The sequence below is a fragment of the Ceratotherium simum genome, chromosome 3 (genome assembly GCF_057802395.1).
Source record: "Ceratotherium simum simum isolate JZ-2026a chromosome 3, ASM5780239v1, whole genome shotgun sequence".
Lineage (NCBI taxonomy): Eukaryota > Metazoa > Chordata > Mammalia > Perissodactyla > Rhinocerotidae > Ceratotherium > Ceratotherium simum.
In genome coordinates, this window is record NC_141902.1 from 28,644,761 (window position 1) to 28,664,203 (window position 19,443).

The following is a 19,443-nucleotide window of genomic DNA, read 5'->3' on the forward strand; positions in this document are numbered from 1 at the left end:
CATCCTGGTTGATCCTTTTTTGGTTTGCATACAAGAAGTTCAATTTCTGTGATGTGCAGTTCTATGGGTTTTGACAAATGTATAGAGTCGTGTATCTACTACCCACCCCATTACTGTACAAAAAAGTTTCTACACCCTAGAAGTCCCCCTGTGCATTCCCTTTGTGGTCAACCACTTCCCTTTCCTTCATCCCCTGGCAATCAGTAATATGATTTTTTGTCCCTATAGCTGTGCCTTTTCCAGAATATCATATGAATGGAATCATACAACATGTAGTCTTTTGAGTTTTTCTTTCACTGTCTAAAATGCATTTGGGATTGTCCATGTTGCTACATGATTCAGTAGCTCATTCCTTTTTTTTTTTTTAATCACTGAATAATATTCCATCTTATGGACATACCAAGTTTATCCACTCCTTTGTTGAAGGACGCCTTAGTTGCTTCCAGCTTTTACTGACTATGAATGAAACTGCTATAAACATTTGTAAACAGATTTTTGTATTGACATGAGTTTTCAAATCACGTGGGTAAATACTATGGTGTATGATCGTTGGGTCATATGGTAAGTGTATGTTTAGATTTATAAGAAACTGCCAAACTGTCTTCCAAAGTGGTTGTGCCATTTTGCATTCCCACTAATAATGAATGAGAGTTTCTGTTATTCCACATCCTTGTTGGTACTTGTTATTGTTCGTATTTTGGATTTTAGTCATTTTAATAGATGTGTAGTGGTAACTCATTGTGGTTTTAATTTGAATTTCTTTTTTTTTTGTATGAATTTTATCTATTTATTTTTTTCCATATTTTTTTATTGTGGTGACATTGGGTTATAACATTATATAAATTTCGGGTGTGCATCATTACATATTGATTTCTGTGTAGATTACCTCATGTTCACCATCTGAGGACTATTTACAATCCATCGTGATAGACATGTACCTAATCACCTCTGTCATCCTCCTCCCTCCCCCATTCCCCTTTGGTAACCACCAATCCGATCTCTGTCTCTGTGTGTTTGTTTGTTGTTGTTTTTATCTTGTATTTATGAGTGGGATCATACAGTATTTGACTTTGTCCCTCTGACTTATTTTACTTAGCATAATACCCTCACGGTCCATCCATATTGTCACAAATGGCCAGATTTCATCATTTTTTTATGACTGAATAGTATCCATTGTGTATATATACCACATCTTCTTTATCCATTTGTCCCTTGTTGGGCACTTAGATTGTTTTTATCGTAAATGGATGCTGTATCTTGTCAAATGCTTTCTCTGCATCTACTGAGATGATCATGTGATTTTTATTCTTCATTTTGTTAACGTGGTGTATCATGTTGATTGATTTGCTGATGTTGAACCATCCCTGCATCCTGGGAATAAATCCCACTTGATCATGGTGTATGATCTTTTTAATGTGTTGTTTTATTCTATTTGCTAGTATTTTGTTGAGGAATTTTGCATCAATGTTCATCAGCGATATTGGCCTGTAATTTTCTTTTTTTGTGTTGTCCTTGTCTAGTTTTGGTATCAGGGTAGTATTGGGTTCATGGAATGCGTTAGGAAGCTTTCCCTCCTCTTCAATTTTTTGGAAGAATTTAAGAAGGATAGGTATCAAGTCTTCTTTGAATGTTTAGTGGAATTCACCTGGGAAGCCATCTGGTCCTGGACTTTTATTTTTGGGGAGGTTTTTGATTACTGTTTCCATCTCCTTACTGGTGATCATTCTATTCAAATTGTCTATTTCTTCTCTATTCAATTTTGGAAGGTTGTATAATTCTGAGAATTTATCCATTTCTTCTAGATTATCCAATTTGTTGGCATATAGCTTTTCATAGTGTTCTCTTCTAATCTTTTGTATTTCTGAGATGTCCGTTGTAATTTATCCTCTTTCGTTTCTGATTTTACTTATTTGAGCCTTCTCTCTTTTTTCTTGGTGAGTCTAGCTAAAGACTTGTCAATTTTGTTTATCTTTTCAAAGAACCATCTCTTAGTTTCATTGATTTTTTCTATTTTTTTAGTCTCTATTTCATTTATTTCTGCTCTGATTTTTGTTATTTCCTTCCTTCTACTGATTTTGTGCTTTGTTCTTCTTTTTCCAGTTCCTTTAGGTGCACTGTTAGATTATTTGAGACTTTTCCTGTTCGTTGAGCTAGGCTCGTATTGCTATAAACTTTCCTCTTTGAACTGCTTTTGCTGTATCCCATAAATTTTGGCATGTCATATTTTCATTTTCATTTGTCTCCACGTATTTTTTGATTTCTCCTTTGATTTCTTCATTGACCCAATCGTTGTTCAATATCATTTTGTTTAATCTTCACATATTTGTGGATTTTCTGATTTTCTTCCTGTAGTTGATTTCTAGTTTCATACTATTGTGGTCAGAAAAGATGCTTGGTATTATTTCAATCTTCTTAAATTTATTGAGACTTGTTTTGTGGCCTAATATATGATCTCTCCTGGGGAATGTTCCATGTGCATTTGAAAAGAATGTGTATTCTGCGGTTTTTGGATGAAATGTTGCATATATATCTACTAAATCCAACTGGTCCAATGTGTCATTTAAGTGCAATGTTTCCTTATTGATCTTCTGTTTGGATGAGCTGTCCATCGGTGTAAGTGGAGTGTTAAAGTCCCCTACTATTGTTGCATTGCTATTTCTCATTTTATGCCTGTTAATAATTGCTTTATATATTTCAGGTGCTCCTATGTTGGGTGCATAGATAATTGCAAGTGTTATTTCCACTTGTTGGGTTGTTCCCTTTATTATTCTGTAGTGCTCTTCTTTGTCTCTTGTCACAGTTTTTGTTTTAAAGTCTATTTTGTCTGATCTAAGTATTGCTATGCCAGCTTTCTTTTCATTGCCATTTGCATGGAGTATCTTTTTCCATCCCTTCACTTTCAGTTTGTGAGTGTCTTTAGGTCTGAAGTGTGTCTCTTTTGTGCAGCATATATATGGTTCTTGTTATTTTATACAATTAGCCACCCTATGCCTTTTGATTGGAGCGCTTAGTCCATGGATATTTAAAGTAGCTATTGATAAGAAAGTACTTACTGCCATTTTTAAACTTTTTTTCTGGGCATTTTAGTTCTTCTCTGTTCCTTTCTTCTTCTCTTCCTCTCTTCCCTTGTGGTTTGATGGCTTTCTTTAATATTATGTTTGGTTTCCTTTCTCTTAATTTTTTGTGTATTTATTACAGGTTTCTGTTTTGTGATTACCATGAGGTTCATATATAATAACCTACATATATAGCAATCTATATTAAGTTGATGGTCTCTTTAGTTTGACATCTTGCTAGAAGCTCTACTTATTTACTCCCCTCCTCCTACATTTTATGTTTTTGATATCATATCTAACCTCTTTTTTTGTGCATGTGTATCTGTTACACTCTTATCAAGGAAATAGATAATTTTTGTACTTTTGCCTTTTGACCTTTATATTAGCTTCGTATGTGGTTGATCTGCTACCTTTATTGTATATTTGCCTTTACTAGTGATTTTATTTATTTATTTATTTTTGATAATTTTCTTATTTCTATTTGTGATCTTCTCTTTTCCACTTAAATAAGTCCTTTTAGCATTCCTTGTAAAGCTGGTTTCTTGGTGATAAACTCCTTTAGTTTTTGCTTGTCTGGGAAATGTTTTATCTCTCCTTTCAGTCTGAATGATAACCTTGCTGGGTAGAATATTCTTGGTTGTAGGTTTTTTCCTTTCAACACTTTAAATATATTGTGCCACTCCCTTCTAGCCTGTAAGGTTTCTGCTGAGAAGTCAGGTGATAACCTTATGGAGTTCCCTTTGTATGTAACGTGTTACCATTCTCTTGCAACTTTTAGGATTCTCTCTTTTTCTTTATTATTGACATTTTAATTATAATGTGTCTTGGTGTGGGCCTCTTTGGGTTTATCTTGTTTGGTTCTCTCTGCACTTCCTGTACCTGGATGTCTTTTTCTTTCTTTAGGTTAGGAAAGTTTTCAGCTATTATTTCTTCAAATAGATTCTGTGCCCCTTTGTCTCTCTCTTCTCCTCCTGAGACACCTATGACATGGATGTTAGTGCGCTTGATGTAGTCCCAGAGGTACCTTAGACTGTCCTTGTTCTTTTTTTAAATAAACAATTTGTACATTTTATTTATTTATTTTTTTCCCCCAAAGCCCCAGTAGATAGTTGTATGTCATAGTTGCACATCCTTCTAGTTGCTGTATGTGGGATGTGGCCTCAACATGGCTGGAGAAGCGGTACGTCAGTGCGCACCCAGGATCCGAACTCGGGCCACCAGCAGTGGAGTGCGTGCACTTAAACACTAAGCCACGGGGCCAGCCCTGTCCTTGTTCTTTTTAATTCTTTTTTCTTTTATCTGTTTAGCTTGGGTGATTTCCTCTAGTCTTTCTTCCAGCGTGCTGATCTGTTCTTCTGTATCATCTGTTCTGCTATTGAGTCCCTCTAGTGAATTTTTCATTTCTGGTATTGTATTCTTCACTTCTGATTTGTTCTTTTTTATATTTCCCAATTGATTGTTGAAGTTCTCACTGAGTTCATCCTTTCTTCTCCCAAGATCAGTGAGCATCCTTATGACTCTTTGTTTGAACTCTTTGTCTGGTAGATAGTTTATTTCTGTTTCATTTAGTTCTTCTTCTGGGGTTTTGTGCTGTTCCCTTACTTGGAACATATTCCTTTGTCTCCTCATTTTGCCTATTTCTCTGTGCTTATATCTATGTATCTATGTGTTGGGTAGGTCAGCTACATCTCCTGCTCTTGGAGAGATGGCCTTATGTAAGAGATGCCTTATGAAGCCCAGCAGTGTGCTTCCCTCTCATCACCAGCTCCAAATGTTCCTGGAGTGTCCCCTATGTGGGCTACATGTGTCCTTCTGTTGTGGCAGGGTTGCTCATGCTGCAGGTGCCTGAGGAGGTTCGGCTGTCCCCCTGGCTGCCTGGTTGTAATGCTCAGCTGTGTGCGGCTGCTATGGTCCTTTCAGTCACTTTATTGGGCATGAGGAACCCCAGCACAGTTGGATGCAAGGTCTAATAGCACATTCCTGTGTCAGTTTTTCTGTTAAGTGAGTAAGCCCCCAGTGTGGCTGGTTGCTAGGCTCAGGGGCTTACAATTGCTTCAGGCCTCCAGCCTGCAAGGCTGCTGTCTCCTCTCTCATGGTTGCGGCTTAGCGGGGTCAGCCACAGGCCTGGGAACACCCAATTATTTCAGGCTTTGGAAGGTGGGGCCGATCCCCTATGTGGCTGTTTGAGAAGCACAAGTCTGCTGCAGCTGATATGCCCCACTGCCCACAAGGCCACATACGCAGTCAATACAGTCCTGCCCTGTGTGTGCACCTCTATCCACTGAAGTGGACTCACTCGCCCTACTGCAGGGGCCCCACACATTCCACCAATGCAGGACCATTCCTCATGCAAGCCCTGCCCTACACAGGAGGACCCACTCACCCAGCCGCAGAGGTTCCAGGCACCCTGCCTATGCGGGCCTACAGTTGCTGAGGGCTTGCTGTTGGGTGGGGCTGGTTCCTAGGGCAGGCTGCCTACCCTGGCTGAGCTGGATTAAATTGATGCCCTAGTGGGTGGGGCAGACCCCTGGGCTAACAGGCCAGGGGAAGAACTCCAATGTCATCTGCCAGCATCTATGTCAGCATGCCTGTACTAGGTCACAATAATGGCTGCTTCCAATGTCTCAGTCACTGGAGAAGTCTCACCTCTCACCAAGATTCACCCAGAGTGTATCAGGTGAGTGTCTTTTCACATTGCCTACTGGTGATTTTAGGTTGCTTTCCAAAATGAGTGAATTTGTGCTTGGGACCTTTAAGAGCAGGCTCTTTTTCCCCCTTATATCCGATAGCTTTTCTGGGGGTACTCCCTGTTGTTGTTAATAGCCAGCAGAGCCAGGTATTATGACACTTGTCTCAGTTGTGCTGAGTGCAAAAGCTGCTTTTTGTGGTAACACCCCTCCCCCGCCATCAGATCCTCCATTCCTCCAGGGAAGGCTTTGTACCTTAAGGTTGCTTCTAGCTGGCCATGAGGTGCCACAGCTAGATGGTGGCTCTTTTCTCTCCAGAAAGGAATTTCTGCTTCTTCCACCCCAGTCAGCACTGTCCCTTGTTGCAAGGGTTCTTTTTATCCAGTTTTCAGTTCTCTCTCAGGGGTAATTGTTCCAAGAGGAGTTATAAATTCATTGTGTCCATGGGAGGAGGTGAGTTCAGAGTCTGCCTCTGCCACTATCTTGACACTGTCTCTCTAATTTGTATTTCTTTAATGACATATGATATTGTGCATCTTCTCGTGGGTTTATTTACCATTCATATATTTCCTTCAGTGAAGTGGCTATTTCACTGATCTTTTGCCCATTTTTAATTGGGCTGTTTGTTTCCTTAATATTGAATTTTGGGAGTTTTCAAAAGTTGATAACTGATACATCTTCAAGTGACAATCATTCACATTTTTCCCCATTGTTATATCATCTCATAAACTCAGGGCATTTGCCCCCTAAATCCCAGCCAGCTCAACAGCCTGGAACTCTTATCTCTGCTATTTCTGCCCAGTGAGATTTCTGCTCCCTGTTTGAGCTCCACCTCCCTGTACCATAGCCCTTAAAATGTTCTTGGGGAGAAAGCCTGGGTAAATGTGGGGCTTATCTTGGGTCCCTCCCCTATCTAAAGAATTTCAGCCCTGCTTTAGTTGCTGTACAATGCCTGCAAGCAATTGTTTTCTATATTGTGTCCAAATTTTAAAGTTATTTATGGTGGGAAGATTAATCTGATAATGGCCATTTCATCATAGCCAGGACCAGAATGACTCAGCTTTCAGAAAGCTCCAGAAACTCACTTTCATCAAATCATATAAGTAGTTAGACTCTAGAAGGACTAAAATAAACCAATCAAATTGCAAGAGTGGCATAAATTTCTTTATTTGGGTAACTGCTCACGAATCTTTTTCCTGTCATTGTAGCTGCATCATCAGAATATACTCATACTCAAAATTGAAACCCAAACCACATTTGTTGACAATGTAATCCCTCAAAGTTATATACAATTTAGAGTTAATTGTTTTGTCAGGAATGAAGCCAAAAGAAATAATTCCTTCTTATATCACCATCATATTCAAGTTGCACATATACAAAAGTAATTGCCATTTTAGCAATAGATGTACATTCAAGTTGCATGAAAAAATAATTTGCTAATTTTATTTATTCTATGACCTAGTTCTTTAATACATTGAGCTCTGGAGTCATTGAAAAGTGGTACTTGGTTTTCAAGGTTTGCTAACACGCATCTTTGATACAGTCGTTCACTAATGACTCAGCAATTGTATATGTTTTCTTTGTTTTAGCAATTCAAAATGCCTTTGTATAAGAAGATCTCAAAGCACTAATGTTCATATGGAATATTGAACATTTGCTTTTTTCTGATTTTTAATTCAATAATATTTCTCTAAAAAATCTTTTGCTTTTTATCTTATTTCTTTATGTTTTGTACATGTAAAAGATACTTAAAGTTTTTATGGTTTCATTAACTAATATATCTCTGAAAACAACTCACTGTGGTTTTGGTACTTCAAGCTCAATTGTAGCTGTATAATTAAAAATATATGAAGGTTCATACTTCTGAGTAAACTGGCATGAACTCTTAGTCTTCATTCCATGGAAAACATTTCCATTGTTATCATGTGGCTTACTACTATGGCTGCATTCAGAAAGGATATGTCTTTCCTTGAAAAAGACTCCAGTAAATCTTGTTTTGCCATAAATAAATTAGAGTTAAAAATAAATCATATATATTATGTTTCTAAAATTTAACTTATATTAAACGATACATTAAAATTATTGTAAAACCAAGTTGTAAAAATAAATGTGTATATTTTCTCAAATTTTATATATTTTTGGGTTATAATTTACAAGCAAATCTTTAAAAAAGTCCTGTTTTAATGTGGTTCTCCTGTGCATGACTAGTATATACAGACAGTATTACAACACCGAAACTGGTCTACCTCCTGTTCAAGGAGATGAGTCCATTGATCATGTACTTGGATGTTACAACAATTTTGAATTGCTATAAAAGTTTCTACAGCTTCCTCTCAATTTCTGTTCTTTTCTTGTTGTGGACCATACTTTGAGAAGAACCACCCTAGATCAGATCACTATTATATCTTCTCTCATCATTATATCTACTGCAATACCCTTATAACTGATCCACTGTCTTCAATTTTGATCTCTCTCTAGTGGGTTCTTCGTCCTTTAGTTATCTTGATCTTTTTTTTTTTTTTTTTTTTTTTAATTACAGTATTAGTTTATGGTAACTGCATGGGACTATTTCAGCAAGAAATAAGTCCCCAGCTTAAAGATAACAAATTTATACAGTATTAAATAAAAAGTACAGAAGGAAGCTCCTTTTGGGCAAGGGACAATACTAGAAAACTCATGAACTTAACAACACCAAATGTGCCTGTCCCAGAAAAAGGTTGCTAAGAACAGCCTCTCTGATACTCAACACAAGGTGAGCATGTTTCTACATCAAATGTTGAAAGCGAGGTTTTGAAGAGTCCAAATTGATGCTGGCCACCGGTCCATGGGACTTCAAATTCTGCCCCTGCCACAGCATGGCTGACCATCGTCTGCGAAAATAACCTTTGCTTGGGCTGAGCTGCCCCCGCCCATAGCTTTAAGACTCTACTGCTGATCACCATTCTTCAGCACTCACAACATGGGGGAATGAATTAAGGCACCCCTCATAGCAGGCCATGGCGCCTAACCCCAATACTCAGCTGTTGGTGATCACACACTGGCAACCCTTCACTAATTTGCAATCTGCGTGGATATAGAAATTAAGGGTCACAGTTCACACCAGCTTACACCTGGGCACCAGCAACTCGTGAGGACATGTTGACTGCAGTCAGCCAGGAACTGTTATCGTCAGTTATCGCTTCTGACGGCACTTCCTATTAGTGGTTTCATCAGAGCAGTATCTTGATCTTTAAAAAATGTAAATGTGATCATATCATTCCTGAGTAAAACTCTTCAAACATTTCTCATTGGTCTTAGGATAAAGTCCAAAGTTCTTATCCTGATTTGTATGTCTTTAAATGAGCTGGTTCATGCTTAACTCTGTTTTCTCATCTTTTGACATTTCTCCTTACACTGTGCATTCCAGCGAAAATGAACTACTTTTAGTTTCTTGAATGCTTACTCACTCGTTTCTGATCCTGTGCACATATTGCTTCTTTTTCTACACTCCTCCTCCATCCCTGCTCTTTTGATAATTCCCATTCACCCATCAGGTGTCAGCTTAGCTGCTACTTCTTCCTGAAGACTTTCCTGCAACCTTCTGTATACCCTTAGACCCTGGCTGGGTCATGTGCTCCTTCTGTATGCTCTGATAGCTTTCTGTGTTTACTCCAGGATAGCACTTCACACACTAAATTAAAGTGCGCTGTTCGCTCCTCTGTTTCGTCCTACGGTGTAAGTGCCATGAGACTTATCAGATATTGAGGGAAAAATGAGTGTAGGCAACCCTAGAAAATTCACTCTGTTCAACTTCTTATCTTACAAATAAAGGAGCTGAGACCAGAGAGGTGAAGTGACTTACGTAAGGACACATAGCTAGTTGGTGGTAGAACTGGGATTGGAATGCCCACCGCATGATTGCTTGTTCACTGCCTGTCCCGACACATTACATTTCCTGATTTCTTGTGGAGTGAAAGATTAAATCATTTTCAATATACTAAGGTCCAAAAGTGGGAAAATACACTTTAGGGAGGTTTTAATACTTAATATCAAAAGGATTTTTCTCGTTAGTCTTCAGTTAACTAGTTAACTGAAGATTCAATTAACCATTATCCTTCTTTCCCCATAATATTTGAGTGGGTTGAAGTTTTTCCTGTTTTGTGTTTAGGAATACAATAGAAACAAAATAACCACCAGAGGGCAGCAGAACACGAGTGGATAAGTAAGATCATGTTCTGCCCTACTATGTAAAATTTGCAGGGCTAAGGTTTTAGAGGGTTTGGAAGGCAAAAGTGGAGAAATCACAGAGAGAGAAATAGGATAAGTCATTGAGAATGAGGAAAGCTATTCTCATTTTCATGGGTCTTATCTTTCTCCACAATCTTCCATCCTCAGAAATTGTATGTTCAGTATGTAAAAAGTATTCCGAGATTCACCACAAAAGTAAGGGTGAAAGATGTTAATGTTCCACAAATTCATGCTTTGAAAGCCTCAGCAGCAGTAATTTGATGTTGGTTACTCCTTTTCTTGGGAATGTTTGGGAGGAGATGTGGAGACAGAGGTGTAGAGATTTATTGACATAGAGGAGGCCGCAGATTTAGGTATCATGTATACCCACAGTCGTGAAGGAGGTTACCTAGGGTTCTGCTCTTTTCCTCTTCCTTTTTACCTCCCTTCTCTCTGCTTTTCAGAGTCGACACACCTAATTCCTCTGTCCGGCATTCAACAACCTTATAACGTGGCTTCACTAAACCTACTTTGTTTTCCATCACTTCCCGATATGAATCTTCAGCTCTAGTCAGGCTAGTCACTTGATTCTACTCCCATCTCTGCACCTTTGCTCACTCTGCTCTTTAAACCCAGAGAACCTTGCCTTGTCTTCTGCTGTGCAATTTGAGAAAGGTACTTAACACTTAGATTCTTAGGGTATTATTTTGTAAAATGGGTATAAATTTTATCTTGTAACAATGTCATTGGGATTAAATGAGACAATTTATGTAAGGGCCATAGCACGGTTAAAGACACATAGGAGGTTCTCAGCACATTTGTTCCCCTCTCCTTCCTATCTGCAAGCCACAGATCAACCACAACTTCCTCCTTGAGTGAATTTCTGTCTACTGCATACACTGACATCTCATTTTCCTAATCTCTTTTGGCACTTAATGTTACATTCAAGGAAGGAAAATTAATACAATATCAATCTCACCTGTCATATTGTCAAACAAATGAAAAAGAGTGATAAGATCCAGCTGGGAAGGCTGTGGGAAAATGAGCACTTTCATACAAATTTTTTAGCGAGATATTATTCACATAGCGTAAAATTCACCCTATTAAAGTGTAGGTAGTTTTTAGTATATTCACAAGATTGTGCAACACTCACCACTATCTGATTCTAGAACATCTTCATGACCCCTAAAAGAAACTGGGTACACAGTTGTCCCTTCTTCTTCCCTCTGCTAGGTTCTTGACAACTGCTAATCTACTTTCTGTCTCCATAGATTTGCCCATTTCTGCACATTTTATGTAAATGGTATCATACAATATGTGGCCTTTTGTGTCTGGCTTGTTTCATTTAGCATAATGTTTTCAAAATTCATTCGTGTTGTAGCCAGTATCATACTGAGCTCCATTTTATGGCTGAATAATATTCCATTGGATGTACACACACATTTTGTTTTCCATTCATCAGCTGATGGACATTTAGGTTGTTTTACTTTTCGGTATTATGAATAATGTTGTTATGAACTTTCGTATACACATTTTGTTTAAACGTATGTTTTTAATTCTCTTGGGTTTATACCTATGAATGAAATTGCTGGATCATATGGTAACTCTATGTTTAACAACTTGAGAAACTGCCAATTTGTCTTCTAAGGCAGCTGCACCATTTTGCGTTTCTGCCAGCAATGTGTGAGTGCTCTAATTTTTTCACAATTGTTGTCTGTCTTTTTGATTTTAGTCATGCTAGTGGGTCTGAAAGGGTACCTCATTGTGGTTTTGATTTACCTTTCCCTAATGCTTAATGATGTTGAGCATTTTTTCATGTGCTCATTGGCCATTTGTATGTCTTCTTTGGAGAAATGTCTATTCAAATCTTTCGTGCATTTTAAAAATTGAGTTATTTGTCTTTTTATTGTTGAGTTTTAAGAGTTTTTTTATATATTCTGGATACTAGAATATCAGATACATGATCTGCAAATATTTTTTCCCATTCTGTGGCCTTTTACTCTCTTGATAGTATCCTTTGAAGCACAAAATTTTAAAATTTTAATGAAGTCCAGTTTATCTATTTTTCCTTTTATTGTTTGTAATTATGGTGTTATATCTAAAAAAATTGCATAATCCAAGGTCACAAAGATTTAAATGTACGTTTTCTTCTAAGAGTTTTATAGGTTTGCTCTTACATTTAGGTCTTTGATCCATTTTGAGTTAATTTTGTATGTGGTGTGAGATAGGTGTCCAACTTCATTCTTTTTCATTTGGATATCTAGTTGTCCCAGCACCATTTGTTGAAAAGTCATACACTATTTGGCTACATCTAATTTAGTAGTATTTCTCATAGTTAAAAATATATACTTCCTATATCCCAGAAATCCTTCCTCTAATTTATGGAATACTAATGTGAATGTATAAAAACTTACAGTCAAGGACATTAATTGCAGCATTGTCTTAATTGTAGAATGTTGGATACAATTAAGTGTCTTGATTGAGTAATGGGTAAGTAAATTGTGATGTGTTTATATAATGGAACACAGCGTGCCTGTTAAATAGAATGAAGTAAAATTATATGTACGGACTTTGAAAGATACCATGACATTTTATTGAGTTAAAAAATATTTATTCTTTTAGCTAATGTTTATTGAGCTCTACTGTTTGCCAGGCACAGTGCTAAGTGCTTTAAAAGTATTGACTCATAACAACCCTATGAGATAGCTATTATTATTATCCCATTTTATGGGTGATGTAGCTGAAGTTTGTAGCATTCAAGCAACTTGCCCAAGGTCACACAGCTAGCAGATAAACCAGGATATGACAAGTCTGACTCCCGAGTTTGCACTTTAACTAAGGCATTAATTACATATACATATGTATATATATTATTTGGCAATAAAGTTTTGCATGAGCATAGTGAAAATCTGAGAGAATAACTAGCAAATTATCCCTGGTCAGATTTGAAAGATAGGAAGGAGGGGAAGAAACACGTGCTGAGAACCTCCTATGTGTCTTTTGCTGTGCTATGGTCCTTGTGTAAATTGTCTCATTTAACCCTTATGATATTGTTATAAGATATGCTATATACCCATTTTACAAAATAAGACCAAAGAATCTAAGTGTTAAGTATCTCTCTCAAGTTGTGTAGCAGAAGATTAGCCAAGGCTCTCTGGGTTTAAAGAACAGCCTAAGCAAAGATGCGGAGATGAGAGAGTGGAGTAGTTAAGTGACCAGCCTGACTAGAGATGAGGATTCATGTTGAAAAGCAATGGAAAACAAAGTAGGGTTAGTGGGGCCATATTGTGAAGGGTGTTGAATGCCAGACAGAGGAGATGTGTTGACTTTGAGGAGCAAAGGGAAGGATTAGCAGGGATGAGAGTGAAGATGGGAAATACATCATCTTCATACACTTCTTCAACCACATATTATTTTTGTAAGTAAAAAAACTAAGATAAAAGTACTTAACAAACATTTTGAGCTGTTACTCTATGCTAGATATTGTACTACTGTTGATTCTTAAACACACAAAGACCATTAGGAACACACCTGTAGTTGAACAAAGATGGGTTCATTGGTCTTTTTGCACTTATGGAAAACATATGTCATGAGGAGCAGGGGGCATCTAAGTAGGAAGATGTTAGAAGGGATTTACTATATGATTTGTGCTTGCATTAGTTGACTTTGAGGAGAATTTAAGGAAGCAGAGGTTTTCTCTGGATGCTGTCAGAAAATTCTATGGATTCTGGATGCTGGAGGAGAATTCTATGATTGGGTATCAATTTTTATCTAGAAGGCAGTTGGGCTAAATCTATACTTAATTAAGAGATAGTAGTCACTCATATTAGCCTAAATAGGGGGATGTTTGGTCATTTTTTGTGGTTGGGACAGTGTTCTTGATTTTGTCTGTGCTCAGACATGATTATAGAGTGTTCTTGTTTTGTCTTGATCCATCATGCTCACATAGAGGTCTTGTCTGATGCTGACATTCTGTGAAGTTGTTTATGGTCAACAGTATTACACCATGGCCTGGCTGAGAGTGCCAGGCCAGCTCCTGGCAACACTGGGTTCCTGGCTTCCATGGGCTGCTTTCCTCTCTGTCACTGTGCATTGGGGATCCAGAAATGAAAAAGGCAATTCCTGTCCTCAAGGAGCTCCCTCAAGGGGAAGTGCATGTAAATAAATAAATTACACTATAGCTTGGTATGTGTAATAATAGAAGTGTTAAAAGCAACTTCAACAAATTATTATTTAACATGTATCCAAGTTTTATTTCAAACTTACTATAAAGGAACTGTACCTCTAAGAAAATTTGTTGAAAGAGTTTCTCCTGGTAGAGAACTTTTTTCCCGTCTTTCTTTTAATAGAGAGAAAGTGTGTTTAGATAAGATTTTTCCTCTAGGTATAAGAAAGGAATGTCTGTTAAAGATGACAGAAACATCTTATGGCTAGTTAAAAGTCATTGCACCTTTAATATACGTTAAACACGTGCAGTTTTTTTGTATTTCAATTATACCTAAATATAACTGTTAAAAAACAGTCACTGCATCTTTAACTATCTGGTAAAGGTTGTTAGACTTGTCCTAAAACTGATGGTAAATCTTTCAGGAAAGTCTAACTTCCCTTGTATAGCAATCCCATTTCATCATTCCAACAAGAATAGCCTTTAAAAAATTTCACTGCATGTTAAAGTCCAGTGAATTAAGGTTTTTGTAGTCAGCATAGTTATTTAAGCTGGGCACACTCCAGGAAAAAAATATGGCCTCTAACTACTCAGAGTGAGGACTGAAAGACCATTGAAAGAACTTTTATACGTCTCCATCTTATTATTCATTAGAACTTGGAAGTATGGCATATCTTTGGCTCATGAATTTTGACTAATTCTCATTCTAAGTAGGACATTTCTCGGGGCAAGTTTTCATGTCCTTATTACGAAGACTATAGATTAAGGGATTAAAGAGAGGAGTCATTATCGAATATACCAGTGTGAGGATCTTCTGCATCAAAGTTGGGATGCCATATGTAGGACTCACATACATTACCATTACTGTCCCATAGAAAAGAGACACCACAGCTAAATGGGAACCACATGTGGAAAAGGCTTTTCTCTGGCCAGCTGCAGAAGGGACCTGAAAAACAGCTCTGAGCAACAGGGTATAGGATCGAAGAATGTATATAATAGTGAAAAAGAGGACGAGGGAGCTCTGAGCATAGAAAATAAATTCAGTAATGGGGGCTGGAGCAGAGGACAGAGCCATCAGTGGGTCCATGTCACACAGGAAGTGATCAATGATATTCTGTCCACAGAAGGGGAGTTGGGAGATGAAGAAAATGGGGATTGGGTAACCAAGGAATCCAGTGAGCCAGCAGAGAGACACCAGCTTTCCGCAGAGCTTCCCAGTCATGATGGTGGGGTAGTGCAGTGGGCGGCAGATGGCCAGGTACCGATCATAAGCCATCACTGCCAGGAAGAGACATTCTGTTGTGCCCAGGGAAAAGAAGAGATAGAACTGGAGGAAGCAGCCAGAAAATGAGATGGCCTTGGTTTTGGAGAGAATGGTGGCTAGCATGTTAGGAACAGTGGAGGAAACATACCAGATCTCAAGAAGGCAAAGTTTCCCAGCAGAAAGTACATGAGGGTGTGTAGTCGTGGGTCCCATCTCACTGCACAGATAATGGCTCCATTCCCCAGCAAGGTTAAGACATAAACCATCAAAAACAGTGAGAAGAGGAAAATCTGTATCTCCGAGCAACCGGGCAATCCCAGGAGAACAAACTCAGTCACAATGTGTGTTGCTGACCTGTTGTTCATGGGTCTTAAATCTACGAAGAAGAAAGACATGAGTGTAACCCAAGTTGCCTTACTTCCTACATATCTCAAGGTCTTTATTGCAAAGGGAACTTAAACTCTACAGGAAAATATATGAGATATTTTGAGACCAGGTGGGAATAAATCCCACCTTATTTTGAACTGATTGTGGTTCTAAATCTCAGTATTATTTTGCTAGAATCCAATGCAGCAAGAATTTCCTGCATCAGTGGTACAAACAGACAAATCTCTTTCTTTTTGTCTTTGATCCTTAAGAAAACATTCTATGATTTTGGTTTGTTTTTCTAAAGTTGACTATGAATCCACATCCACTTCCTTTTATTCAGCTTACCTTGTTAAAAAAAAACACGACATATATTTTGAGGACAGATGATGTGAGGTTGGGTTAAACCTTTGGCAACACAACAGAATTAATTGACTTACACATGGAGATAAAACTTACTCCAGGACACTGGATTTTCAGAATAGTATAATCAACTGAATTAATTGTCACAGACATCACTACACTCAAGAGTCAAGGCTTTTCTTAAACTTTCCTTTAAAGATTTTCTTTTAAAATATCACTGTAACCAGTTGAGTGACACGTAAAAAAATTTACAAAAGACCCAACATATCTGATATCTTTGCTCTAAAGAATAAGTGAGAATATTATTGTTCAAATATCTCTATTTACAAGTGTTTATTTTCATATTTTTACACATACTAAACAAAGACAAACTATCTTACTTTTCATATTCAGATCCTACCTAGATAAAGAAAATGGTGTTTTCGATACAAAGGTTTAGTTCATTTAGTAAGTATTTTGAGTGCTAAAAACAATAAAGGGATATGAGTTCAAATGGGGTTCTATCTGCAATTTTATCTGGTAGAATTAATTGTGTTCTCTGAAAGGGGAGAGAAGATATTTTCAAATATTTGGACAGGCATGTACTTTTCAGTAGTACTTAAGAATTTATATTTAAGAATTGAACAAAAATGTACAAATCTTTGTGTTTCAACAACAGAGTAATCTTGTAATTGATTAATATTTAAAAAGCAACAATTAAGAGTCTTAAAAAATAAAATGGTAGTTTCTACATTGAGTTTTCTTGTTAAATTCAGATCTCTTGCCTTGTATATTGGAAGTCACCAGTCCCAACTTTGTCAGGAATCGAAAGGAAAGAAATTTGAAAGGCGAAAAACAGAGAATTTGAAAGAAGGATCATGTATGATCTTTGGGAACCAAGATTTGGGCTTCAATATCACTAGTCCCCTGTTGGTGGTTTTTAGGGAAGCTTAAAAAAGGAGGTTTGAGCATCTAAGTTCTAAAATTGTCCAGTTTTCCAATCAATGTTGAGTTCAAAAGACATTTTTTTACTACCTTCACTGAAGAAGTTGCTCAATAGATGATTCCCAGACTGTTATTTATGAAGCATAAATAAATCACTTTCCCTGCTACAGGTCAGGAACTAAGTCCAGGCTCACAGATCTATATCAGGAACCGGAATCTTGAGATCTGTGTTTCTGTCCTTCTCTCTGAAAAAATGGATCATGCCTGCCCAATGTGAATAACAGTTCAGGACACTCTCCGTTATACACTGACAACTTCACACCTCTTTTCATCTTTTCTACCACCATAACTTGTAAGATTTATTAACAGTGACATTATTTTTCCTGTAGCTTTTGGTGGAAGTATAGATAAATAATGGGATGAATAAAGAGTGGGCAGCTTAATGGAAATGTCAGAGTAATCAATTTTCTTTTTAACCACTGATGGATAAACTGATTCCATAAATTTCTGCATTAACTTCAACCTCCAAGGCCTCCAAAATTACCTGCTGGGAATAGTTAGGGTGTTAGAATGGAATAGCCACCATTTTATGCCATAAACATACTGTTTCTCATGCTTTTGAGATTCATAAATCATTATATGAGGTACAATCCTAAGGGACCAGCTCTTTCATACACTCCTTTCCAATACAAGAAACCAACCAACTAACCAATCAACTCACCAGTCCACCCACCTCAAGAATAATAGTTTGATTAAATAGCCTCCTTCCAAATGTCCCTCACTTGGTATATTGTCTTCTCAGGTAGTCTGAGAGAAGAGTATACCACCTGATTACTCCTGGAAAGTGAGATTGTTTTCAGAAAGATGGCCCTTAGTAATCATAAGATCATAGAATTGGAAAAAAATTATGCAGATGATCTATTCTAACTGATTATTTTACAGATAGGCTTCACGGAGGGTGCATGACTTTTACCCAATGAACATAAGTGTCCTGTATTCACATATGGAACATTTACACTATACTACTGCAGGGGAACAATGACTAATCAGATTTATAAAGTAAAGGGCACTTTTTAGTATATTACAGCAGTGGCTGTAAAATGTTCAATCAGTCCTTTTCTCTTACATACAATGATGGATTTCCTGGCTCAGCTTGGAAAGAGGGATGAGAACCATCCAGTTGAACTGACTCTGATGAGGAGAACTCCAGGTAAGGGCATTATATGTGGTTCATTGGACTTCATTTCTGGAGGCTCCAGAGGCTTGTTTCCTAGGAGTTTGCTGAGATATTTAACATGTGAAGCAGTGTTTAATCTATGTTTCCTCTCAAGGATTACTCTAAAACTCCATGTCTCTCCCCAAGTGGTCTCAGTGGTTTCCTCAAGTTTCCCCAGGAGTGTACCCTCTTTCCAATCTTTGGGGCCCATCCAGGTTTTAGTAGATTAGCTCCTATGGGGTGGCCAGAGTTAAGGAAACAGAGAATCCAGGGGAAATACTGGGTAAATTTCAGGAGACTTTCCATTGCAGAGGTTGCATTTCATTAAGGAATCACCCTTTGTGGGGATCACTGCAATAAATAGAAGTTTTGCCCATGACTCTAATTCTGAACCTGAGACATGTTTGTGAACAAATATTTACTCTGTAGCTTAAGTGAAGTGCTACAACACAGAAACAGGGAACTATATTCTGTTGATCACTTTAAAATTAAATCCACTAAATTTTCCTGGAGTCTTTCACTACCTAGTACTAGGTAGGAACTGCCTTGCATGACCTAATCATGATGTGGAGTGACCTTAAGTTAAGTGGAAGGAAATCCAAGATAGCAGATGCCATTTAATTGACTAATCTAGTCAAATAGTCCATTTCCACTCTGATTTCACTTTCTAAGAGTGAGGAATTTGAAACCAGTGCAAATGTGAGAAGAGATTTTTTATCATTGGTCTTTTGGTTTTCTTCTAAAAAAACTGGAGTTTTTTCCTAGGGTCCTCTTTAATCATTTCTTTAAAATATGACTTTTAAGGAAAGGTGACAGTGATGACCAATGAGGAAATCTTCACTGATGGTTAATGGAGCAGCTTGTAAGCAACCTTGATATTCAGTGACACTCTATGCCATTTCCCCATTGAGTGTTCTTGGTTCCCTTGTCAAATATTAGTTGACCATATATGTGAAGATTTATTTCTGAGCTGTTGATTCTGTTCCATCGGTCTATGTGTCTATTTTTATACCAGTATCATTCTGCTTTGATAACTATAGCTTTGTAGTACAGTTTGAAATCAGGAACTGTGATGCTTCCCGTGTTGTTCTTCTTTCTCAGGATTGCTTTGGCTATTCAGGGTCTTTTGTGGTTCCATACAATTTTAGGCCTGTTTTTTCTCTTTCTGTGGAAACTGTCCTTGGAATTTTGATAGG

At 37.6% G+C, this 19,443-nt stretch overlaps 1 protein-coding gene and 1 non-coding gene across 2 annotated transcripts; both read right to left on the reverse strand.

Annotated features, from left to right (window-relative positions):
- Nucleotides 1–8,889: 8,889 nt before the first annotated feature.
- LOC147917500 (small nucleolar RNA SNORD49) lies at nt 8,890–8,960 on the reverse strand. Its single transcript, XR_015551798.1, has one exon. It is a non-coding gene; the product is annotated as a small nucleolar RNA SNORD49 (small nucleolar RNA).
- Nucleotides 8,961–14,795: 5,835 nt separating this feature from the next.
- LOC101407131 (olfactory receptor 11H4-like) lies at nt 14,796–15,773 on the reverse strand. The gene is given in 3 exon segments (XM_014781007.2): nt 14,796–14,849; nt 14,851–15,536; nt 15,539–15,773. Coding segments are annotated over 3 exon segments (975 nt in total).
- Between the last annotated feature and the right edge of the window lie 3,670 nt (nt 15,774–19,443).